Genomic DNA, 27423 nt, shown 5'->3' with positions numbered 1-27423 from the left:
TTTAGAAAATAGCTGCCAAAGGTCATTCTGACTTCAACAGTTTGAAAACTCATGGTTTGATGGTTGTTTTTTGTTTTGTTTTGTTTTCCATTGATCTTTTCCTTTGCATAGCACTTTAAAATGATACTGGTACACTATGAAAATCAAGATCATGGCAGATGGCCTAAGGTTTAAGATAGGGGGAAGCTGTCAGGGTTGTCTTCAGGGTGATAGACTCCACTATAGTGCTATTAAGTCCATATGTGGTAACACTGTTCTCCCGATGCGCTTTGACCAGGCACTGTCCTCGCCTCTGAGCAAATTAGGGAAGCTGGCTCAGCTGGTTGGGAAAGGCCTCGTGAGGCAGGGCAGTTTAGGTGGCTCAATGTAATGTGGTGTCCTCCCAGAAATACAAGTATCGCAGTCAAGAAAATCACTAATCCCAGAGGCCAGCTCTGACTGCTTTTGTGAAGCACCGTGAATCATGATCTTTAGGAAAATTAAATGGCTGCTGTCCAATTTAGCAGCTGGATTACATTAGTTCACATTCTTAAGGACAAAGGTTATAATAACAAGTCCTTGTGTTACTCAATTTACTCAATTAGGTAACATTGTTACCTTAATGGTTCTGTAACAGTTTGGTGGTGTTAGGAGTAATATAATTTGTTTCTTCTATGTAAAAAAATGAAAGAAGGGCATCCATTATCAAGGCTGCATAGTACGAAATTGGGAGGAGAGACAAAATAGATGTACTGTCGTTGGGAGGTAAGGGCAGACTCAGCAGAGGGTAATGGGAGAGATGTAGTCTGAGTCAGAGTACTTGAGAGCCTTGAAAACACAAGTGAAAAGTTCAAGCCTGGTACACCACGCAAAAGGAAACAGACCCCGAAAGAAAAGCTGGTCTTAATACGCACACATGCATACGCAACGTATGTACGTTCATGAAGCTTAAGCTTAAGAATGATGAATTTTTCCCATCCGCCCAACACTGCATCATATTGTACTTTCTGTTGGATAATATTCACGAACCTCCAGTAAAATACCAAGGAACAAGAAACTTGATTTCAGCTATTAGATTGCTAAGGTTTCTCATGTTTGTAATGTACACTGATATATGTTACTTGGCTCTGATAGATTTGTTTTTAATCAGATACAACTTGTGTTATAGCAGGATCTGGTTTCCCAGCTGTACAAGAAGTTAAATAATTTTTAAAGCACAAGCTGCAGATCTGACCATGTCTAGAAAGCTGTTATCCCGATACATTCCCAGCGTTCAGTCACTGCGTTTTCCTCCGAGTCTCTCTGCTGGCTGAGAGGAGAGCACCGATGGGCCGACCCGCGGGGTGAGAAGAGGCTCTGTGTTTGTTTTCTCCGAGAGAGAGAGTTTGTTTTCCCCTGCCGCTCGCGCAGCTCGGGCCAAGCAAAGCACGCACGGCCCGGAGCTGTAAGCAGTCCTCCGCGAAGCTCGAGCTGTGCCGCGTCGCTCCCCACGCTCCCGAGGCGGCTGCCGAGACCCTCCGGGGGAGCCGCTCTTCTCGCCGACTCTCGAACCCGGGGTTCACGCAGGCACCCGAAGAAGGCGTGAGAGGGGCACGACCCGCTCCACCCCCGTTCCTTCCCCCCGCCGCGGGCAGTTCTCGGCGCTGGGTCGGACGCGAGGGGCGCGAGGGGGAATGAGTCGCGGCTGTATCGGCTGGAGGAGGAGGAGGAGGAAGAGGGAAGGAGGGAGGGCAGGAGGGAGGGAGCGACGGAGGGAGGAAACTTGGGGCAGGTGACACCGCGCTCGGTTCCTCCGGCTAGGCGGGAGACGGTTCCTCTGCGCCTCGCGGGCGGGCAGCGCCATGCACGTCAATGGCAAGGTGGCTCTGGTCACCGGCGGGGCTCAGGGCATCGGCCGAGCCTTCGTCCAGGCGCTGCTGGGCAAGGGAGCCAAGGTAAGCAAGCCCCGCGCCGCCGCTTCCCTCTCTCCGGGCGCCGGCAGCCCCCATCTCGGCGCGGCCCCGCTCAGCCTCTCCCACCCCGCCTCCGTTCCCGGGCAGGTAGCGCTCCTGGACCGCAACCCCGAGGCCGGGCAGCAGAGCAAGGCGGCCCTGGACGAACAGTTCGAAGCTCAGAGGACGGTGTTCATCCAGTGCGACGTTACGGACACGGAGCAACTGAAAGGTAAGGAGGAAACTGCCGGCGCGGCTCCGGCTCGACATGCAGCGACCTGACGGAGCCCGGGCTGCCGCTCCGATGTGTGCAATTCGGGGTTCTGGAGGGCAGCCTGCTCTCAACCCGACCGTGACTCAAAAAGGATTTGTTTCTGAACCTGCGGACGTGAAATATTATTACCAGCGCGCGTGCATTTCACTGTGTTATTTGGCACATCGTAAAGAAAAGCCAAAGAAATTATTTCCATCGAGTGCCGTGTGATATTTTTCCATGGAAGCCTCTGCAGAAGATACTTGTTGTTTTATGAGTAATATATGTGAGCTTTAAAGCACGGACATGCTTTTTATGAGGCTTCGGTACAGAATCCAAGCTGCATTCTCTCATCACAGGAGCAATAAATCCTGCTCCAGGTTGCAGTGATCTTTCCATATGGCATGCTTATGTCCAACATATGCTGCTGGAGCTGAAAGAAGGGTTGACAAGAGATGACGCAGCACTTCAGCCTGGTTTTTCATACAGATTGATAGAATTCTGCATGTGTCTTGCATATGCAGGTCATGGGAAGGAGCTTCTCTCCTGTATGATTGCCATTATTTATTGTCAGGATTTATAATCACCATTTTTTTTTTATTTAGCGAATAAATCCTGCACCCTAGTGAGTTGTTAAAATATCTAATAGTGTTGATATAAGCTACACAATATTTCACAACTACTGCATCACTTCATTGAAGTTCCATTCTTAAGAGAAACATTCACAGGTAATGAGTCAGTCAGATACAGAGTTTGACGTCACTTTTGTCAGTGTCCTTTCCAGATTCATTTGTGTCATGTTGGATGCGTACCCTTTACTTCTGCTTTTACATACTGTACTGCTCTCGCTGTTGTCTCAACAGTAGAGGTGGAACAGAATCATTCCTCTTTTACAAGCACTGCAGCTAGTCCACAGTTCACCAATATTGTTCCTAGCTCCCAGGTAGTGTGATTTAAATGCCTGATTTAAATGTTTTCCATTGGAGATGCTGGACAATAAATGTGGGAGATACGCTAACCGGCAAACATTCTTTTTATCAGCTAAGCTGATAAGTGGTTTTTTCTCCAAGTGAGAGGAATAAACCAGGAGCAAGAATAAGCCTCTTAGGGGGAGGAATATCATGTGCTGCAGCATGCCTTTTACCTCAACTAGCTTTCTCTTACCCTGATCCCACAGTTTCTCTACTTTTTCACACCAGGCTAGTGCACAGCCTGCAGGCTGAGCACTCAGAACTGGAAGGAGCAGGATGGCACAGGGAGGGAAATTCTGCAACCAAGTTAGCAGGAAAAGAACAATGAGAATAGGAATGGAGGGATGGCAAGGATCAATGCAAGGAGTTGCTATGCTTCTCTAATACAGCATTATTAACTTTGCGGGTTAGGTGACAGAAATTTGCAGTCATGACTTAAAATCCTTTAGGGTTTCTGTGGGTTTTTTTTGTTTGTTTTTTTTTGTTTGTTTGTTTGTTTGTTTTTGTTACTGCTTTATTTTTCTGCTTTCTTCACTTGCAATTACAAATTGCTGCATAATAAGCCTAATTTCACTCGGAGTGTTAAGTACTTATTGGATGTGTCGTGTCCTGTATCTGCTTTTTACATTCAATATCACATTTTTAATAATCTTATTCCAACTTGAACTCTTACAAAATGGAACAAATGACAAGACTAGAACAAGTATCTCTAGGTACACAATGCTCATGTGCAGGGAATCCATTACTTTGTCCATATCCTTTTTCCTTTGGAGGCTTTCTTGCATATATCCTCACCTTCAGTTTAAAAAAATGACCATACATTTATTTTTGCTTACCATGGAAATTTAGGAAGCTCGCTTATGATTGGTGCTTAGACTTACTTTCCACTGTTTTTCTTACCTGTTAAAATTGATCCTCTCTTTCATTTTAATGATCAGCATTTTGTATGATCATCGGTTTTTCTTTTTTATGATTTAATAAGCTCTAAGCAATACTCCGCAGTGTAAACACAGTTCTTTTACATCCAAAAAGGGGAGAACAAGTTAGTTTACAGTGATGTCTGAGTGATAACATGATAAGAAGGCAGAAAAGAGAGGTTTTAAAAACATCAAAAACCACAGTACAGATTAAGAACATTGAAAAATCTGTACAATAAGAGCAACTGGATGGATAAAACCTTTCCCAGCTGCTGCAAAGCTCTTGTTCTGATATCAAGATGATGACTGTGACAAACTTGCAGCAGCTTCAGATCCATCAAGAAAACACTGTTAGAGTACCAACCATATGGCAAAATCAAAACAAAATAAAACAAATATTGTAAACTCTTGCAACAGTTGGAAAACAAAACAAAACAAAAGCATAGAAATGTTTATTTCAAAGCTGCAGCTGTACCTTTGATTGACACTAGTAGCCAAAGATGAAAGACCAGAGAATTCAGAGTATCATGATATCAGCTTTTAGGAAAGTAGTTTCATTAAGGCCTGTCAAGCATAATTTCAATATACCTGAAATAATCAAGATTTTCAGTCAGTCATGTTTTTTTTTAAAACAATATCTGGGGGAGTGGTATTTTCCATAATAATAAATGATAAGTGATGTGTATCCATTTTTGGAGGGAAGAACAACCTGTGAAGAAACTGTATAACTTCAGATCAGGTCCGCAGCCATGGAAAAACTTAGTTTGGAACAAGCATTTGGAGGTCATCTCATCCAACTATGGTGTCAAAGCAGGGCCAGGCTAGATGAGTTTGTTCATCACTACGACATCATTGCCTTTCACATCTTTTATCTTAGTTCAACATAGTGCCCCTGTGGAAGTTTCCCTGTTCTTTATTTTCAGCTTCTCTGGTAGACAGGTCATTATTTTCAGAATTATCAACAGAACAAAGAAGATGTGAATTTTACAGACACGTTATTAATGTTACCCAATGCATAAAAACCTGTTAATAAATTTTTAAAAAATTAAAATTAATCAAGAACTCTTCATACCTGAAAAATCTGTATTAGTTACCTCACTGAACAAGAAATGCATTCTTAAAATTAGTTAAATTCAGGCCAGTCAATAAAACCATTTTGAACAAATAAAGCCTTTATTTTACACTTAAAATATATGGGGACAGTTCTGGAATTTATTACATCAAAGTCATACAGGATCAAGCTATAAATGTTTATATAATTAGGTGCTAAATATCCAACCTAATGCAAAATGTATGAGTGCTAAGAACTTGCATTTGCTCCTGTTATCGGGCATTATATAACTGAATGAAAAGTGCTAAGAAATTTCACCTTTGGATTTTACTATAGGTGCTTTCAAAAAAGTAATCGAGCATTTTGGAAGGCTGGATATTGTGGTTAATAATGCTGGAGTGAACAATGAGAAGGACTGGGAAAGCACTATACAAATTAACTTGGTAAGCATTATCTCTTCTCACATACTCATCCTTCAGTAATTGACACTGAAATGCACTTAACTCTCCATGGCTTGTACAGATTATGCCATGTGGCAGAACGTGGATTATTAGACTGGTAAGCACAGCTATCCAAAATATTACCACCTAATTGCATATGTATAGACAATTAAATGTATGTGCAGTGGCTTCTTTACGTCATCTATTCAAAATGTATGGCACTGTGTAGAGTTACGGCAGACAATGTTCTCCTTCTTACAAAGCCCACTGAAATCTCACATAGGTGTAATAATATGGCACCTAAGGCAATAGAGCTTCACCTACATGAGACCAGTCTGTTTGTATGAGTGCTTTAGAACATTTTAGTTATCTGCGAGATTCAGCTGACCTGTATTGGGGAATAAGACTAATGTATACTACGGGATAACTTTGATACTATAGGAAAACTTTTTCATCCAAGCTCCATGTTTGCTTCACCACTGAAGCAAGTATACAACCTGAGTTTTTAATATAGTCCATTTCACCATTATGACTAATTGAAGCACATCACTTAAGATCACTTGCTAAAACTGAGTACATTCAACAAGAGTAAAATTTATTTTCAGACTGTAACTAGTCCTTTGATATTATCTGGCTAACTCTACAAAGAAGTCTCATTCCTTTCACCAGGTGAGACCTCACTATCTATTTCTCAGTTGAAATTGTTTAGTTTAGGCTACACAGTTAGGAGATCTAAGCTCTGTAGGAAAGAGCATCTTTCTAAATTAACAACATTGTGGACAGCTTGTGTTCTACCATCTATAATGTTCCGATTGGATGTTGTCATTCTTATGAAAATGCTTACAAAGTGTTGTAGCCTTGATCTGCTCAGAAAGTAGCAAAAAAATTTTGGTAGAGTGCAGTGCGGAACTTGAATCCAAATAGTCATTTGGAATGTGTCAGCTGGTCAGGAGAGCTCAAGATATGAAAATGAAAAACTTGTTTTTTACAAAATTCTGTGGACAAAGGTATATGAGTCACTGAATTTGAATGCCTCTCTGAAAAGGAACAACAAAATATACCTGGACATGTAATGCAAGCTGTACCTGAGATAAGATCTAGAAAATCAATTGAGAAATACATATTTTAAAAAATGTTTTGATTTAATAATACTTTACTTCTTGTATCTATCCAAGGTTATTGTTTATTCTTGGAATCACACATTAAGGTTTCCACAATAAGAGAAATACATTTGTTCATTTTCCTTTCTCATTCCTTTATATCTTCCTCATGATTTAACTACACATGATTCTCCATCTTTCATTTCTGAAATATTCTGACAAATTAAAAATTAGGATATTTCATTCTGTGAACTGACAAGAATGTGACATCATCAGTTCCATGCATATGTCTTAGATTAATATAGGCTATAATTTACTGTAGGCAGCCATCCACTTGTCAAATGTGCATGCACAGGTAGTTAGTCATGACCAAAAACAATGAAGTCTGTGTGAGAAACTCATTTGTCAGTGATTCACCTATAAATTTAGCTAAAAAAATGAAGGCATTTAGGGTCTGCAAATCTAGAATATAATTTAGTGCCTAAGTAAATATCTTAACTTACAGACTGATGTCCAAACAATTTTATAATTGCAGAGTAGGAGGAATGTTTACCTCATATATAACTTTAACATGATTATATAGGTTAATTCTCCATAAAGTTATCCTTCATAGTTGAAAGTTGAATATATGCATCAACCCATGCAGGTGACTAAAACGAGCACATTTAAAATGATTAAGCTGAGTAAAAGCACAACCATGTGCATTAAATTAAGGATAATCTAAGAATAACATATCCTCATTTATCTTTAAACTGAAATATTCATTAACTGTCTTACCTTGAGTCAACTACCTACTGATTTCCATAGGTCATTTCTAACTAGTTACAATAATTTCTGTAAACCAAGATATTCGTGCTTCATGCTTATTAACTATGAAAAACAGAACAGTAAAAGCTACTTTCTGTAATATAGTATGTTGGTCAGTTCCATAAAACATGTTTTGTTTCTGGTAGAGAAAGGAAAAAAAAGTGTATGAAAAATGCAATTTAAAAACATCTCTATTTCCCCAGCATAGGATATTTAATTATCCTTTGTGTTATCCCTAAGAATAGGAATAACTTCTATAGCCACATATTTTGATATACACAATGCAACAATTAAAATAAAAAAAAAGGGGGGGGGAAGGGGTTGGGGGAGAAAAACCTCTACATGCCAACTTTGGTCTTTGTGACATTATTTGTATATTTATACAACAAATATTCCCTGCCCCAGTTTAAAGTACGAAGTACAAAAGTAGAGCAGTACAGAGGAAGATAAATCAGAACAAACACATATGGGGTGTGTTCTTTATGGCTGAAACAGTTCACAGAACCGGTTGGTCTCCAGGAACATTTTTAAAGAGGTGCAAGGAAGTTCCATGATAGCACTGCCTGAGAAAACACAAGGAACAGAAATAAAGAAGCAAATTTAAAGAATGGGAGATAGTACAGTAGGAAAAGGAGAGAATAAAAAAACAGCTCTTGCTTGTATCCATTAAAGTTTCCTGTGAAAGAAACAAGGCAGCTTTATGGTGAGGAAAAAAAAAGAGTAACAACTACTAGAATGATTTCTCTTGTGGTGTTTTTCACAATCCTGTTGTATTTTGTGCTAAGTATCACCCATCTTTTTTTAGTATTTCTTTTAACACCTCTAATTAAGCATTCCAGCAGTACCATCCATCCCCCACAACAGAGCTTCAGGTCTGGAAGCACTGATTTGATCAAAATCAGCTTGAGACATTTTTTAAGCTACTGATACCTATACAAATGTATGGTCTTGTTAATATAGCATACAGAAAAGAACCCATGCAGGAATTTTAAGTGGGTATTACCTATGTAGTTTCAACAGTCCATCACAAACAAAAACCACATACAGAAAGTCATGAGCATGTGTGACATGCACATTTTTATACAGCAATCTAGAACGACAAGAATAGTATTTCTTGCAGCCTGCTTCACAGAATTTATGCCTAAGGAATCCAAAAATTTTGTAACCTTTTTTTTTTTCCTCTTAAAGTCAAAACAAATTAAAAAAAAATACATTTTGATAAGCTTTAGATGCACATTAGTTAAACACAATTTGGTGTCCTTATTTCTTGTCTTGTAGGCTTTCTGGAACTGATAGTGGCTGGGATAGTGGGAACATGGTTTAGTGGGAAATACTGGTGGCAGGTGGACTGTTAGATTGGATGATCATGGAGGTCTATTTCCAATCTTGATAATTCTGTGATTCTATGATTTTAAGCTCCAAAGATTATATGCATTTACTGATACATAAATTTGATCCAGAAAGGTCGTTTATGAGCCTCCCAGAATTCCTACATTATTCTCCTAAAAAAGCAAAAACTACTAATTAACATGCAAGGGAATACGATTTTAGTTGTTATGCGTTTCTAAAGTTAACTTGTTTATCTTGTTTCACAGGGAAATAATCATGAAGTGTTTTTTATTTTGATTTGTTTTTATTAATGCTTTCTGGTTTTAAACAATGTTTTTTAAACATAATGTTACTGCACTATAGTAAAAATTTCTGAGAATTTTTTAAAGATATTTGAAACATATCTTTTTTTCTGAAACTTAAAAAGAAACAAAATGCGTTTTTAGGCAGAAGTAGAAAAAATGGGAAAGTTGGCATTCTTTGTCATTTGGAATTCAGAAAAAATAGATTTTGAGATTAAATTATGCTCTTATTTAATCTCATCTGCATTTTAATCATTAAAACAGAAGAAAAGTATGCATATGTATATCTAGAAAATGTGTCAGCATAAATATCAAATGCCTTAAGACAGTTATCAGAAATATTTGAGTAAAATATTCTCAAGGCAAACCAAATTTTTATTTCCTCATATACTGTGGAAGTATGGGTAGAGAGGAAAACATTGCCTGTGAAGAGATTTATACTCATCTAGAAGGGCTTTGAAGACAGTCACAGAAAGAGATGTAGGGAAATGCTGAAATGCTAGCTAACTCTGAGAATATATATTCCTAAAGATTTGGGTGGCTGGTTGTCATTTGCTCTGATAAATAAAGTAGTGAGATCTGTCTTGCTCTCTTTGCTTACTCCATTTGTATTGCTCATTCCCTGGGACATAAGGAGGTAGTATAAAATTTCCTGTGCAAATGATGTACATTAAGAGAAGCATGAATGTGTGGATCAGTTACATATAGCTTATGGTGTAATAAAATTTCTAGCAATTAGCAAATCATGCAAAATCAATTAATTCCCTCGTCAGTAAGGAATTATCCTTCAAAAGACCAATTAATGTGTCAACAACTTTAAAGTTAACTAGGCAAGCTTCATCTTATTTACTTCTGAGACAAAGATGTAATGATCATTGCAGGGCTGTTCCCTTGTGTAAGCTAGATAAGAGATCTCTTGGGCGTATCTCTTCTGGTCATACACCTTGCTTTCCTTTCCCATTTTATCAGAAGAAATTACACAGGTTGAACTTCCACCTCAAAATAACGTGACTGGGACGTACAGCTAGATTCAGCAGCTGGGCGTTACTGCCAGGGCTCACAGTACAGACAGGAAAGCAATTTCTTAACACTGCTTATGTAACTGCTCAGTGTGGAGCTTTCTAAAAAAGCAAACAAAAAAACCAACCAACAAACAAACAAACAAAAAACCACAGAGCTCTCTGTAGAAGAGTAAACTGCACAGTTAACTAGTGTATCAAGATTGCATTCTAAGAAATACACCAACTCTGTTGTTCAGTGGCTTAGCTGCCTGTTCCTTAAGTGTGTAATGTCAGAAATATGACTAAGTGCTTACAGAAAGATGTGGCCATCAAAAGGTGAGAAATAGCTATTATATTGAGATCAATGGCATGAGGATCAGCCCTCCAAATGCATAAAGAGACCTGTAAGCATAGAGAATTTTGATGTCTATATTAGGAAGCACATAGATAGACCTTAAATGCACAGTAGGCCAATGAACTTCACAGCTTACCATTTTAATGTATTTTTACGGTAGCCAATGTTCAAATACAATGAAAAACCAATTTATTTGAACCAAGCATTACCTGAATCCAGTTACTCAAAATATAATAATATTCCTTTATTCCTGAAGAATTTAGGAGACAAAAAAGTACAGAAAACTGCATTGAAAAACAAAAACAAACAAACAAAAAAACCTTAAACATCATAGTTTACTCTCACATTGTACCAAGGCTACTGTTCTCTGGCAAATGAAGAAATCCTATCGTCCATGCTTTCTGCCTCTCCTTCTTTGAGCTTTCTAGTTTTCTAGAGTTTGAGATGGAAACTCAAACTCAAGAGCCTACAATTTCATTTCATAGAGCATGCAAAGTAGTAGGAGTGCCAAGGGACTTGAATGCTTACAAAAATCTTCTTGCTTCCTTGGAAATCTACAATAAAATCAATCCCACCTTCCTGGCATACAAGAAACCACTAACATTTTTCATGGGAATCAATACCAACAATTAGTTTGCAATTTTTAAAGTTTGCCTTGTGCTATTTATGAATAGTTCATGAAGTAGTTAGAAATGTTTACTCATAAGACAGCCATCAGCTGACAACATCACAGTACAAAAATCAAATGATCTTTGGTGAAATGATCTTCGGTCAAATTTCAGTTCTGCACTAACCTGTCTTACAAAACCATGATTCAATGCCTCTTCCATTCATTATATGTTTAGTATCCCTAGCACATAGGCATATGCTACGTTCGTTCAGTAGCCTACATCAAATGTTTTGTTTTCTCAAAGGAAGATTTAATCATCTTGTTAACATTAGAGAAGTCATCTTCAGAACTGAAAGAATGTAGAGATAATTTCTCAGCATAAAATATTGCCATAGCTAAGGATGAAACAGAAGTATCAGACAAGGTGGCAAGGAAAGCCCTGTTAAATAGGCAAAAGAAACTAATTTATTATGAAAACCTTCCTTGAAACATAAAAAAAAGACAGTCTATACTACATTACTTCCTAAACAATTGCCATTTGCAAAGGATGATTACTTAAGATGTTTTGAAAGTAACCACTAAAAAACAAACAAACAAACAAACAAACAAACAAAAACTATTAGTATCTATAGATTAATCTAAATGTTAAAATGAAATACAGAATATGAAAACTGTCTTAAAAGTGTTGTTGGAATGCAGGATCATTGTACAACACTGGGTAGTCAGATTCCTAAAGAAGAAGAAATGGAATTAGAGCTCTGCTGAAAACTAGGAGTCTTACTAGAATCAGAGTTCCAAAATACTATTTCTTTAAGAACAACAATTAAAACCATACAGACATGTATGGGACATGCAGACTTGTAATGTGCCTTAGATTTTGTAAGTTTTGTTTCAGATTTTGGCACTGATAGTGAAATTGCCAAACAATTTGTTATATAAGTTGCTGATTACTGATAAGATGCTTCCAATTGCAATTACAAACATTTTGAGCAATAGCACAATTATTTTTCAAAGTATATATCAGAATGTCTGGTCACATCTAATTCAAGTCTGAATTTTTCAGAAGCTAACACTAGGAGATATTAAGATTTAACTGGGAAGAATCCTGAACTTTCTACTGGCAGCTACGATATAAAACTTCTTCCCCTGGGAGCATGCTCAGACCTGCAGTGCACCTTGTCTTCATTATTTGCTAGAGTAAATAATTGTATTTTGATAAGAATACAAACAGCAATATCAATGAGGTCAGTTTTTTCAGCAACTAGGAAGATAACCATTCCGATTATTTTCAGGTTTTAATGATAGTTTTCAGCAGTCAGCAACAAACACAAAACTCATAGCAATCAGGAGAAGTCCCTGGTGACTGGAAAAAAGGCAACACCACACTCATTTCTAAGATGGATAAAAAGGATGATTCTGGGAACTACCATCCCATCAGTCTTACCTCTGTGCTGGGAAAGTCTATGGAGCAGATCCTCCTAGAAGCTATGCAAATCCTGTTTGACCAACCTAGTAGCCTTTTATGATGGTGTGACTGCATCAATAAACAAGAGAAGAGCCACTGATGTCATCTATCTGGACTTCAGTAAGACCTTTGACATGGTACCCCACAACATCCTTCTCTCTAAACTGGAATGATACAGATTTGATGGGTGGACTGTTCAATGGATGAAGAACTGGCTGCGGGATCAAGTCCAGAGAGAGGTGGTCAGTGGCTCAATATTTGGATAGGGATCAGTGATCAGTGGTATCCCACGGGGATCAGTGCCGGGACTGATACTCTTTAATATCTTCATCAATGATATTGACAGTGAGGTCAACTGCATCATCATCAAGTTTGCTGATGGGGTGTAAGTCAACACATCAACACATCAAAGCGATGGGATCCCATCCAGAGGGACCTAGACAGGCTTGAGCAGTGGACCCACAGTTGAACCTCATTAAGTTTAACAAATCCAAGTGCAAGATCTTGCACCTGTGTCAAGGCAACCCTCACTACCAATAAAATCAGGGGGACAAAAGGATTGAGTGCAGTCCTGCCAGAAAAGATCTGTGTGTACTGCTGGATGATAAACTGGACATGAGCCAGCAATGTGCCCTCACAGTCCAGAAAGCCAATCGTATCCTGGAATGCATTAAAAGAAGTGTGGTCAGCAGATCGAGGGAGGTGATCTTGCTCCTCTGCTCTGCATTGTGAGACTTCACCTGGAGTACTGCATCCAGGTGTGGAGTCCTCAGTACCTAAGAGATATGGACCTGATGGAGCGTATCCATAGGAGGGCCACAAAAATTATCCAAGAGATGGAACATCTTTCCTACAAGTACAGGCTGAGAAACCTGGGGCTATTCAGCCTGGAGAAGAGGAGGCTTTGAGGTGACCTGAGAGCAGCCTTTCAGTATCTAAAGAGGATCTACAGGAAAGAAAGGGGCACACGGTCTGTGGTGATAGTACAAGGGGAAATGGCTTCAAGCTTAAAGAGGGTAGATTTGGGTTGGACATAGGGAAAAAATCTACAGTGAGGTGCTGAAGCACTGAAACAGGTTGCCTAGAGATGCGGTTGATCCCTAGATGAGGCTGAATCAGGCCTTGGGCAACCTGATCGAGCTGTGGATGTCCCTGTTCTTGCAGGAGAGTTGGACTAAGTGACCTTTAAAGATCCCTTCCAACTCTAAGGATTCTATGATTCTAGTTACACAACCTGAAAACATCTTCAATTTATTTTAGTTTTTTTGAAAGGCAGATGGGAAATGTTTTTCATCATATTCCAAGACCAGGAACGTATCATTCTTTGACTTAATTTTTATTGTGCATGATACACTGAAGTGATAGTTTATAAGCTTTCTCTTGGAATGCAAACACCCAGGAAACTAGTGTCACATTCCATAAAAGAAGAAGCCTCAGACTGCAATTTGCACTTTTCCGAAGATGCATTTCACACAACTCCCCAAAAATATGTACACCTTTTTCTTTCAAAAACATCTTTCCCACCTTAGTTCTTGGCTCCCAGATAGGAGAGCCAGCCTTGGTTTGTTCACCCAGCTGGATCCATGGGCTTGGCTGGAGAGTGACACTTAGATTCTAAGAATAAATTGCGAGCTCAAAAAACAGTGAGTTCAGCTACTGCTGTTCTATCATTGAAAACTATTGAGATGACTTTTTTTTTTCTTTTTTTCTGGAGAGGGGAATGTTGGCAAGTGAATGGAAGATCTATCACAGAACACCTTCATCCCGAGTGCCATCTGATGAGTGTGCAGACAGCTAGGTTCTTCTCACCCTCTCTATTTTTTTTCAGTTTATTTCCAGAATAATTATTTGTGTTACAAGACCAAACACCAGAAATAGCCATGATCATGCACATTTATAGAGAAGTTCCATGTGAGAATAACAGTAGGTACTAGGGTAATATCCAAATGAATATCTGCATTAATTCAGAATACAACCTTTCACAGTACCTGTAAAAGAGGGCTTCCTCCAGCTCACCAAGAGATGCTGCTAATGGGGTACAGAGAAAAAAAGATCAGTAATATGATTTTGATAGAAAAGTCAAGCTACTCACTATTCCCATTTACTTGTGGTTTGGCCAAGGACTCATTTTGCTCTTTTATCTCTTTGAATGAGAAGGCGGAAAGAAAAACCTTCAAGGAGCCACAAGATACTTCCTTCTGCAACTGATTTATTTCTTCTCATCATCCTAAGTGGAATTCTCCTTTTCTGTTCAACAGGCTGAGCCACCGCTCCAGGGCATGATAGGGCCTGCACCTGCTTTCCGGAGACAGCATTAACTCTTGCTTTTCTAAATTGTATTGTATATAGCTTATCATATACATATATATAGAGAGAGAGAAACACCAATAATAATAAATCTAACTTTTCTGTTAAGCTGTTAATGAGTTCATTTTCAGAATAAATTTACCTTGCAGAAATGCTACCAGGCATAAATAATCTTATTTTTCTATACATTCCTTGAAATTTAAATGTGACAATCAACATTAAACACTGCAAGGCCACATTTATAGTGTCTTTGCTACTTTTCAGGGCATCAGAATTAATTTAGCAAGACACTGAAAACAGGCCTTTGAAAAGCTTCTGTTAAAGTATTCAGAAAATAGCTTTTTCTTATATTAATCAAAATGTAACTAGTGATATGCTGAAAATATACTGATATTGAAAATATAAAATACTGCATCTATATGAATGAAGAAATGAAGAAAATGAAGAAAAAAAGAGCTGATTCAATATTGATATTACAAAGCAAATTTTGTAATGAAACTTCAAGTTTTTATATATCTGTCACTGTGCAGTTCAGATTTGTGTTACTTGGATACAGAAAAAAAAATAAAAAAAGAAAGACATTCAAATCTTCTGAATATGTTTCTTGTTAAAATAAACAAGCACGTTTCTTGAAGACAGGAAACAAATTGAATTAGAAGTCTTACTAAAAATGAAATGTAATAAATACATGTCTTAAAATTATCCATTTTTTTGTTTGGAAATTTAGACAATGGTAGAAAAACATTTTATGTTCCTTTTGTAAAAGCTTTTTTTTTTTTTTTTTTTTTTTTTCCCCAGTACAATTAACAACTAACCAAAACGTTTTAGTAATATATTTTGGGACATTTCTACCTCAGTGGTACAGAGTCCTTTGAACCTTTCCTGGCACATATGTGGACAGATTTTTAGGGCCACTTTATCTTTTGAGCATCTTGGTCAAATAAATGGCACAGATAATAAGAAAATATAAATGAAGTTCTTGATTAAAAACAGAAACAGTATCTCTGGAAATATAAAAGTGATTCAGTTCGGTCGCTCTTTTTTAGCTGAAACTGTAAGGCAAATACAAACTGATTATGCAGAGATCTAATGAAGTTGGTAAATAAGTATGAAACACATCACAAATGCAGTACTATTGCAACATTTCACTGAAGTTATTATCTTTCACTTAGAGCATCACCACAGCTTTCTATTAGTACTCCTCAAAATCTCTAGTAAAGCAACTTACCCTTTTGGGGAAACTCATTTGCTTTAAATATCTTAAGTTTGATGGGATGAATCCCAGCAGTAGGGTTCAAAATCAGGTCGTAAGTAATCAAGATATTAAGTCTCAGCAAAACTTTTCCTTAAAGTTCTTTCTTTAAAAATAAAATAAATTTACATATTGCAGTTAAAATTACACTAATACCTACCTTCACATCTTGTAGAATGCTTTGTTGTTGTTGTTGTTTTCCTTAGCTGTATTTGTCTGTTTGAACTAACCTTCTTTTGACAGAAAAGGTAAAAACACACTAATTTCAGCCAGAAAATACAAATTTTAGGACCAGAAATAGACTACATAACTTAATTCTAAGAAGCGCAAGTTTCTTGTGTAGTGAGTCAAACGGAGCCATAAGTGTAACATCTTCAGATTCAGTCTGTACATTTTCTAAAATGAATAATTCATCTCAGTAAGAATGCTGGGATTATGATCTGTTTATCCACTTCTTATATCCTCAGACAAAGCATGTATTTGGTCTATCATTTTTTTACTTAGATACATTTTCTTTCCTTCACAGCACTTATTTCAGGCTGTATGTTTCAAATTATATCTTTATGAGGAAAATAATCAAGCTACTATTATTTTATCCACAGTAGTTTTGCTTTGGAAATTATTGAGCTGAATTACTGTGGAATGACTTCTGTGTTTATAATTTTCAAAGAATAAGTAAGATCACAAGTCAAGTAAAGCAAAATTACAGTTAAATATTAAAATTAAAGAAAGACTAATTTTTTAGGAGTAAAAAAGGAACATATTTTGAATATAATTGTACTTCTTCCCCTTTATGTCAGACATCTGTGATTAGAGGAACCTACCTTGGTCTAGAATATATGAGAAAAGGAAATGGAGGTGATGGAGGAGTAATCATTAATATCTCATCATTGGCAGGTGAGAATATTTTCTATATAAACACTTTCTATTCACTGGTTTGTATCTAAAATCAATGGATCATACTGTTCTCACTTTTTTCTTTTTTACTATGGCTCTTCCCCGTTTACTCTCATTTTGAGCTAGTTTTCATCACAGTAACAGAAATCGTAGGGCAAAACCTAACTTACCTCAATTTATTATACATTCTGAACACTAGTAACATTGCTAAATTGCAATAATACATACACAAAGGTGGGAACCATAATCTAATTTATAGACCTAAGAGAGTGGTGGCCTTAGGTCCTGATGGTGGATGGCCATAACTGTTCTGGGTACATTAAATTAACATATGAAATGGGTTTCTACAAGGAGAAATCCAATCCACCCTATTGACAAAAATCACATGGAGAATCTGATTTCACTCATATACATGCTTCATATGGGTGAGGGGTTCTTTAGCAGATGGTAAGTTCATCTTCATTAGCTCGAAATTAACCTGAAGAGAACTGCTATCGCAGTAAAAGATTTCATCAACACAAGTAAAAGATTACACATTTCTAGAGAAGCTCTGATGCACACAGAGCACTTAAGAAAGGGCAAATGTGGCAAGAAGTTCGATTCTGTTCTAACTATTCTGAACTGATTAAAAAGATTTTTTATGATCTAACAGTTTGGCTTTCCTCAGTTTGTATCATTATAATTATTATAATTTTCAATTATTTAATTAACATTATGCTCTAACAATTGCGGCCATCTATCAGAAACAGCCTCCTTTGCTCTGTTTGCTTTTACAAGTCTACAAAGCAACTTCTTCCTAGATCGTAAGGAAAGCCACATTATAAAAGCTGACACACACTAACTTTTTATAGTTTATTTATTTTTTACTGCTCGTGCTTTGTGACTCTAATTCTCCTTTACAGTCTGAAGGTCTAAGTCCCTAAGCTCACTCCGTATACAAAAGGCAAGCTGCCATTGGCTTGTTTAACATTCCCTGCATGTGTTTTCTTTTTCTCAAAGCTAGCTTCTATTAATGATTAAACTTTGGAGTGGTTTTAATTCTATCCTCCTCTTCCCTCCCCCCCCCCCAAGCCAACTCCTCTATAAGATTGTATCAGCTGTGATCTGCAGACAGACAGTAAGTATTCCCGTGCCTTGTTGAGCAGCAAAGAGAGTTATATGCAGTTCTTGTGTAACATTCAATACCGTTTGCTTCACACATTAATTAGTTCTTAACCGTGGGAATTCTGCCAATGATTGAACTAGAGACTGAATCAAACCTTACTGTTTTATGCTTCCAAAGAACACCCACAGACATATTTAAATGCATCCTATGAAATGGATGCCATAAGTATTTGGCTGGGTGTAAGCCATAGCGTCCACTATTTCTTTCCAATACTGAATCTTTCTTTCTTTAGAGCATCCCTGCAAGACAGGGCTAAATGTGAGACAGAAGGAAATACATAAGCTTGCATAGCAAATAATCAACTCATAACTCAATTTTTCTCATAGCCATGAAACAATTTTACGGGATCTGTGCATTCAGATCAAGAGGAAGTAATTCCACTAAAACTCTGAGACAATGAGAAAAAAATGTGGTTTACTGCCAGTCTACTCCCATAAAAGAAAATGCCAGCTGGGGCAGGATTTTGAATACATTGTAATACGCTTAATTTCAAATTTAAAAAGTAAATTTTTCTAAAACCCATTCTGTAGGAAACTACTCACGTTAATTTTAATTTTTTTTTTTTATATAGAGTATATAGAAGCAACAGGAATAGCATAAAACACTAAATTTAACTCCTGAAATTAATTACAGAACTACATTTCACATTGTCTCTTACATTTTTGTGACTGATACATATACACTTTTACTAAATAAAGAGGAAAACTGAATTTTTGTGTGTGAACACTTGCTTTGAGAGCTTTCATTCTTTCATAAAGTTGTTCTGTAAAAGTTGAATTTCTATTTGCCTGGATTCTACCAGGTTTAAAACAAAAAAAGCAAAAGAAATGTACTTATAGAGATATATAGAAATAAAGTAAAATATTTAGCTTAAAACATGTTAATTTAGATTGCTCAGTGAGAATTTGTTTGATGTGTAGTCTGGCACGTACAACTGCTGTATAATAATATCAACAGTTTGATTTAACTTCAAGCACTCAGGCTTCACACACAGACAGTTTCCCCTCTTATAGATAGCTTCAGCCAAAGGAAATGTGTAAAGCATTTCTTCACAGCAGAGACTTCTATAGGATCTGAGATACATGTATACATGTATCACAAGAACAAAACTATATGGTTAACTTCATTTGAGTAAGGACAAGACTGTATCACAGTAATGGAGAAGAGTAAAGGTGCAAACAGCTGCACAGTTGGGTACCCAGTTCAGCATCATAGAAGAGCTTCTGTTCCTTCTCTTATTTAAATTAAAAAGTTGTTGAGCAGAATCTATCAAGGCAAGATTACAAAATTTATAAACTATTCCCTGGAGACTTTAGTTCATTGTTATGAAGTTACCTAAAAATAATGCAGTTTACAATTTGCTTTGTAAGATTACAGATCACGGCTGACATAATGAACAATCTTTTATCCCTCCATTCTCTTAAGAATAGAATATTATATAAATCCCTTAAAATCAATTCACTCATCACTCTATAGGGCCATCATGCCGCTAGCTCATTTTTCTGCTTACATAACTGCTTCTTTTCAAGAGGCTTTGACCTTCAGAGAGTGTTGTGAGCGTATCCCACACTACAGACTTTTGCCCCAGGGTGACAAAGGAGATTTCTGTGATGTGGTTTGAAAAGACACTTAATTTAAATAAATATGGCTACATCCCGTGTTGTTATTTATTTTTAAGTATTCTACGTGTTACAATAGGCTGTCATTATAATTCATAAAGCAAACCTAATATAGAGAGGAAACAAATTACTTTGACAATATTTTCCTGTAGAGATGCACTCTTATGGCTTGCATTAAAATATGTTCCATCAGTTACCCAAAACTTACACTTAAGGATCTTCACCTCTTTCATTAAAAAATGAAATAAAATTACAAATTTAGGATGGAACAAGATATTGTGGTTATAAAAAAAAAAAGGGGAAAAAAAAAATTTGAATAATTATTGGAAATAAGCTTAATCCCTGCATAATCACAGTGTAGAAGCACTGCTTTCTAATGAGCTCAAAGCCTCTGTGAGATGAACAGCCACGTTAGAAAGCAGACTTCGGTTTCTTATTCTCTACAGTATGCTCATACAAACACGAAGGACACTTCTCAAAGAATTAGTGAAACAAAGATTTTTATCAAGCACAAGCAAAATTCGTCTCAAGCTGCCTAACAGTGTGCACCCATGAAGAAAATAGAGGGTAGAAAGGTCAGCAAAAAGCTCATAAATCTTACTCAAGGAAGGAGACTCATTCAAATCTCAAAGGACATGTTCAATGGAAAAGCATACCTGGAAAAAAAAGCTCTAATTCTGTATTCATTACAGATCTTCACAGTGTAGTAAATAATTATTTCAGCAAAGCTTACTGATACAATTAAAGCTTACTGATACAATTCCCTACATCCCATATGAATTTATCAAGATGTAGACCATGAAACTTAATTAAAACTATTGACCGTGATAAATAAGCAGCTGTACTGAGAAGCCTGATATCTGAAATGTGTCCTGACACCTTACTAAGGAGAGGACTATCGTATAACCAAAGGCACAAGCTGCCTGTCATCCTGCTGAGAACTGAGAGAAGGGAAAATGAGTACAGGATTATTACTGGTCTACTCAAAATGTTTATGGTAATCAAAAGAGCACTTTCAGTCATCATGAAATCATGTCAAGTTCACTATCTAGCTCTTGACTGAGATCCTTTGAGGAGGAAGGAAGTTTCCTGTCCCCTTTCACTGTAACAGTTCTGTGCCATGACAAAACCCAGAGAGAGGAAACTCTAGGTATAGTTGCCTCCCCTTGCCCCAGCACACACTGCTTCCATCATCATCCATTTGAACTTTCCCCCCATGCAAACTTTTTTTGCAGATAATGTTCCCCAGCCTGTTTCAGTGATGCTGTTTCACTTTGAAATAATTAAATATCTACAGAAGCAGCAAATAGAATCCAGATGTTCTAACAAATGAATGCCCTAACAAATACGCTATGAAAACATACTCATGAACTGGCTAAATACTTAGGCAGAACAGAAACAATGTCACAGAGCAGTTCCCAAAATATTTTCCAGCAAAGCCCTAGGACACTGTGAACAGATACAGCTTCAGATCTCCGTGGTGCTGATAAAATCAGACTCTGTGGTACTAGGTGCAGAAGTCAGGAACAAAAGCAAGACAGGAGTGCTATTGTGAAGGATGCGAGAACTAGCTTTTCACTGCTACTTATTACAACTTTGGCTGAAAGCGAGTTGATTTCTTTGTGGTTCTCCATGTTAGCAAAAAATAATTTCAGTTATGTGGAATGGCTTTAATGTTTTGATTTAACCAAAAAGATGAGTTACTTGTTCTGCTCTTTCTGCCAAGTTATTCCTTCTCTCTTATGACATTTAAGTAAGTCTTTGAACCTTCTTCCACTTCATTATAGTGAACTGTACCCTTCCTTTGTTTATTTCTGGACTTTCCCTTCCTTTTCAAGTAAAGTAACTTGCCTTACTATACTTACTTGTCTTTAAAAAAAAACAAACAACAAAATCTTTGAATTCTTCCTTTGCATTTCCAAGTACATTTTGTCTTAATCATGTCCATTACCTGTAGCTTCATTAGGATTGCTTTCATCTTTAAAACACATAAAACCTCTAAAGGGTTAAAAGAATAATAATAATGATACCATAATATTTCTAATGAGACAGTATCCCAGTGTTTCCAATTATAACCAGAATGCTGATGATGGATGACAATCAGAAGTCACCAGAAAGGAATACTGTAATCACAATCCATAGGAAACATCATGGAAGACATTTTTCAAAAATAGATTCTCAATCAAAAGTATAATGAATCACTGCAAGCTAAGGACACAACTAGTTACAAGGTTAAGTTGTTCATTTCCCATCACTGAACAGTGCTGCTTTCATTGGCTAAGCAAAGTGGCATTTAAACTAAGACAAAACCCTGAATCTTGTCATGGCTACATTTAAAGTTTTCGTAGTAAGCCCTCTGGACAAAGTGGAACTTACAGCAAAGAGCTGAAACAAATCTCTTAAATACATATTTTTCTGGCAAATCCATACTTAAGAGCTGAGTATTATATCTATCATCCACTGAGACGAGCAACACTTTTTTTATCATTTAAAGATGTGAAACGAATTATTTCTGTTGAATTTAAATATCAAGGCATCAAAATCAAACTTCACAATACCATATTAAGGAGCACAAATGTCATCCTTTAACTATAGAACAGGCAGTGTTTTGCTTGCTTTTCACAGGAAGTTCACATTCAAGCGGAACCAGAGCATTTATGTAGTTTAACTTTTACTGCACAGTAGATATTATTGGCTTAATGTTTAAAAATACATATATATACACACATGATCTATCTCTTCTTTGAGCTTTTTGCCATCAAACTCAGTGTTACGAGAATTAACTTCTTAATTTTTCTACCAAAGTCTCTGCTCTTCTTATTTTACTGTAAATAATGATTTTATGCTCTTCCACTCCCACCACAAATGTTCACTATTACTTTCCATTTTGCTTCTCCTTTTCCTTACAGAACACATCAATGTTATTGCCAACTATTGTTCACTATTTTTTCTGTCACCTGCTAAATATCATGCTGCGTTTTCATTTCTGAATGGGGGCCACTGTAGGAGGTACCATACAGTGAAACTCATTTCAGACAACCTAATTAGTGTAGAAAATTCTTTGAGAATATTTCCTATCCACATCTCTGCTTTCGTTTCTTTCTGCTCAATAAGGATTTCATCTTTTTTATTTCTCAGTGTTTAATCACTCATCTCCATACTCTCTGGTACAGAGGAGGTCCTGCATTCGTTTCTTAGTGCTTTTTCCATTTGCTTATTGCAAATTGACTTCCCTATTTCATGTAAGTCTTTTCTTAAAAACCATCACTTATGAAATATTATTGGAGCAGCACTGTAGGTAAAATAAATTTTACAGTCCCTCTGATGACAAATTAAGTGTGGGTTATTCTATTACACTTGCTTCTTTAAGCAAAACCCACTATGCAATGTAATTTACTCTTCGTTGTAATTCAAACCACATTATCAAATAAACAACAACATTATTTCATGGGCAGTTGAGCAGCACATTCATTCCTATCTCTCACATGGATTTAGGGGAAAAGTTTTCTCAGTTGTTTTTTTGTTGTTGTTGTTGTTGTTGTTGATTTTTTACTATCTGAGAGAAATAATGTAAGCAAGGGATTTAAGTCAGACATTTTATTTATTTAGTGGAGTATTTCTAGCATAGTAGTAATTCAGTTACAGTAGCCAAAATTGACTTTGCTATTTCTCTCATGCTTACCCACATTCCTTCCTTAAAATCACTGCAAATGAATGCAGGTGTCCAGTTTGTGTACCAGCAGTTAAGATTTCAGTAATGAAAGTATCTACAATACTTTACATATATAGAGATTCATAAAAAAAAAGCTGTAAAATTCTTTTTCTTGAGTGTTTCCTTTCCGTGTTCTTTCTTAGGTCTTGTCCTCTATTTTTGTCTTACTTCAGAGACACTACTTTTATCTTAAAATTATACTTTTTTTTTTCCTCCATTATTCCACCCTTGACTACCTGTGTTTTCATCTATTTCATCCACTTTTCCCCACTTAATTTAGATTAAAAAACAGAATGTGCAGATTTTTAATAAACTATTTTGTTGCATTTCTATGCATTTGATGAAAATTTATCACTTTTTTTTACATGAGTAACTTACATTTATGTTTAAGGTCATCATAAGTAGGGATACCCAACATCCTTATTCAGATAACTTTTTATTTTAAAGGACTCATGCCTGCTGCATTCCAACCTGTGTACTGTGCTACAAAGCATGGTGTAATTGGATTTACACGCTCAATAGCAGTAAGTATATGTTTTTGAAAACAGTATCAGCATCTCCTAGGGAACATGCTGTTTCTTATACTCCCTCCTCTTTTGTCACACAACCAGAAAAAACTGTTGAAAATGAAGAATCCAACATGCTAGAGGGTCCTTCTTTTCACAAAGGGTATCTGAACATGGAATAAGTAAATTGTTTATGATCAATTTGAGTTTTAGAAAGGTTTACTGAGCAAAGGAGAAAGAAATTGTAAAACATTTTAAGGACAGACGGAAGAGCCCAGAAGTCATAAAGTCATAACTTCATCCCAATCATTTAACATTTTGCTTTTCTTATTTTTAAGTCAAACTGAGAGCGTAGTAATTATAAGTAGGTGCTAAAGTGTGGAAAAAGTGACTAGAACACAAATATGTTGATTGTTATTTATTCTTGCCAACTCTTAACACACTAAAATGTAAAAAAACACATTCAGGATGGGACATGTTAGATGTTATATGAGCAGTAAATCTTACTCTGATTACAAAATTTTCCAGTTAAGTTGAACAAGCTATATGAGAGAATAACTTGAAGAGAGTGAAATATGATTACACTTTCATGAGTTAAGTTTTAAGAAGATAGCCCACTTATAGAAGGCTTCCACCCTAATTTCCAGAACAGAGAACCTGAAATAATCATTTGCATTGTTGTTTAGATCTTACTCCCCTGCTCCCCACACAAATCACTCCTTTTTAATCTTAAACTAAACAGATGAGTATGGTTAAGTGTTGCATATCACATAATAGCCACCACACAATCCTGAAACCTGGTTTTCCAGTTTCACTTTCTTATGAGAGAGTAACTAAACATCATCATGTAAGTTCAAAAATAAAGGGTTTTGCAGAAAATTAGAGCAAATGCCATCTCTCTGCTGAACATTAGAAAGTTGAGGAGAAAAATCAGCACAGAATCACTGTACTTACCAGAGAATGCAGTACAGCCTAGTATCATGGAAGCATGATACAAACTATATAGGACTTTCTTTTCTTTTCTTTTCCAGACCAAAAATGCAGGCTACCTTATCATGAAAATGAGATAGGATTTATTAAATGTCAGGCAGGGTTTCTGTTAAACGTTGAGTTACTTAGCTACACAGTACTCTTTTAAAAAAATGTTGATGTTGAATTCCTAACTCTCTCTCTTTTCTAGTTAGCTGCTAACATGGAAAACTATGGTGTGAGACTCAATACAATCTGTCCGGGATTTGTCAACACACCAATTCTTCAATCAATAGATAAAGAAGAGAATATGGGACAATATTATTCATATAAGGATGAGATAAAAAATATGATGCAGTTCTACGGTGTGATGGAGTAAGTCAAATCAGATGCACTGCTTTTTGGCCTTTGTAAATAAAGAACAAGTTTGCATTTTCAATTAATTCTCAGCAGGCAAAATTAAAATAATGAAAGGGAAACACTGCCTCAGACCAAATTCTATTAATTGTATCCTATAAATAAATGAGTAATGGCAGAACTTGAGCCTATTTCAGGGGCATCGTCTACATGGTGATACTTTGTCTTTACGCATTCCCAGTTCCAGGAAAGCGCAAATCGAATTCCTGACTTAAAAATGGTGTTTTGAATAGTCCTTAGTGAACTGTTCTATAAATTTGCTAAATGAAAATCTTTACAAGATACAGAGAGTATAATTTGTATTTGGTTTCCACAAAATTTGGACATGAGACAAATAGAAATCGTACCAAGTACCGGACTAAATTCATAAATGTACAGCAGCAACTATGTGGATCAGATTAAAGTTACCTAGTCCATTAGGGAATTGCAAAGAAAAGCTAAAAGCCTTTCTAAAAATGAGAACAAGAAAAGCCTGAAATGACATCTTAATACTTTCTTAGTTTCTTAACAATTAGCTGCTCAGCTTCTTCTACACAAAAGAAACCTGTGCTGTTTTGCCAAACATTTTTCATATTTAAAATATCTATTTCATCTATTGAATATATCCAACTGATGTGGCAAAGTGCTCCATGCACTAGTTTGTATCAATCCTGCTACAAATAAAACTAAATAAAAAAGCAGCAAAGTGGTGCACAGGGTCATGTAAGGGCTACTTCTGTCCATTGCCCCAACAGAGAAAACCAATAGGAAGCCCAGAAGTATGTGGATGACAACAGGAATTTAGCAATACCTGCAACAAACACTAATGATTTGCAAAGCTGCAGCTTTATGTTCCATCTCCTGAATAAGGAGATTGAATTTCTCTCCTAAAACAATAATACCACCTTTGCTTTTCTGAAAATAAATATCCTCAAATATCTGGCTAAGTTTCAGGGTATATACACTTACTTTGTGTTTTTATAATTACCCTTTTCACAGTCTATTATTATCATCACAGTCTATTACATCATTATCATTGAATAATAGCCTCTTTTTTTTTTTAGCCCATCAATAATTGCTGAAGGACTGATAACAATAATTGAAGATGATACTCTGAATGGAGAAGTTATGAAGATTACAGCATCCCAAGGGATTCATTTTCAAGAATACAGCCAAACACCTTATACGTCAAAGAGATAAATCAAATTGTTTTACTCTAATTAACTTTTGATTTTTAAAATATAAAAAATGTTGGATAAACTTTTGGAAAAAAGGTTAATGATATATCAAAATCAGTGACAGTATTCCAACATTCACACCCTAATTGCAGAGATGGAGAAGAAAATCCAATATGGGGAAAATGTTGTCAACTTCTTTTGATTCCATATACACTAGTATATTTTATTCAATAGAATATACACACTGCTATGAAGATTTCTGATTGTATAGTAACAAGGGCCAGTTTTTTCCTTCTTGTAGCTCTGTGCAATTATCCAGTTTATATACTCTATGCATATTTTGATGGACCTGACTTACTACAATTCTTTTCACAGAAGTAAATGTATTATTATTTACATCTTGAATTCTCCAAACCAAGAATTCAGTTCAGGATAAACCTTTACAAATTAAGAATTTACTTTTTCTTATATGTACACAAAAAAATAGAATAAGAGGCAAAATACTTGTTCCTCATTTAAACATGCAACTGAACATGTAGCATATCATACACAGAAGAACAGATATTTTTCTTCTTGGATTATACCTATTTATAAATTACTTCTAAAATATTTGTTTTCTTTTTTATATATAAATATATATATATATATGAATTTTCAGTCTTTGTATATATAAGGATGACTACTTTGGCATTGATTGAAATGTCTGTTTATTCATTAAATCTCACTTTCTGAACCTTTAAATCTAATTTCCTGCCTTAACTGATTAAAATCTGAATTAAATCCTGAGCAACCTGTTTGTTTCATATTTGTACATATCCATTTTGGTACCATAACACTTACTTTTAGATGGAATGTATCATACTAAGGCAACAGAACTGAACTGATAAGTTTCCTACTTCCAGTCCTCCCCT

The 27423-nt window shown here is 36.3% G+C and overlaps 1 protein-coding gene across 1 annotated transcript; it reads left to right on the top strand.

The window, feature by feature from the left end:
• Nucleotides 1-1170: 1170 nt before the first annotated feature.
• HPGD (15-hydroxyprostaglandin dehydrogenase) lies at nt 1171-27298 on the top strand. Its single transcript, XM_085222484.1, has 7 exons — nt 1171-1913; nt 2019-2142; nt 5439-5545; nt 16871-16967; nt 23911-23987; nt 25150-25313; nt 26399-27298. Exons 1-7 carry the CDS (start codon nt 1821-1823, stop codon nt 26532-26534), a joined length of 798 nt encoding a protein of 265 aa, XP_085078610.1. The 5' UTR covers nt 1171-1820; the 3' UTR covers nt 26535-27298.
• Nucleotides 27299-27423: the final 125 nt, after the last annotated feature.

The sequence above is a fragment of the Meleagris gallopavo genome, chromosome 4, assembly GCF_905368555.1.
Source record: "Meleagris gallopavo chromosome 4, MGAL_WU_HG_1.1, whole genome shotgun sequence".
Taxonomy (NCBI): Eukaryota; Metazoa; Chordata; class Aves; order Galliformes; family Phasianidae; genus Meleagris; species Meleagris gallopavo.
The sequence above is the reverse complement of the archived record's forward strand: the minus strand, read 5'-3'. Positions and strand labels throughout refer to the sequence as shown.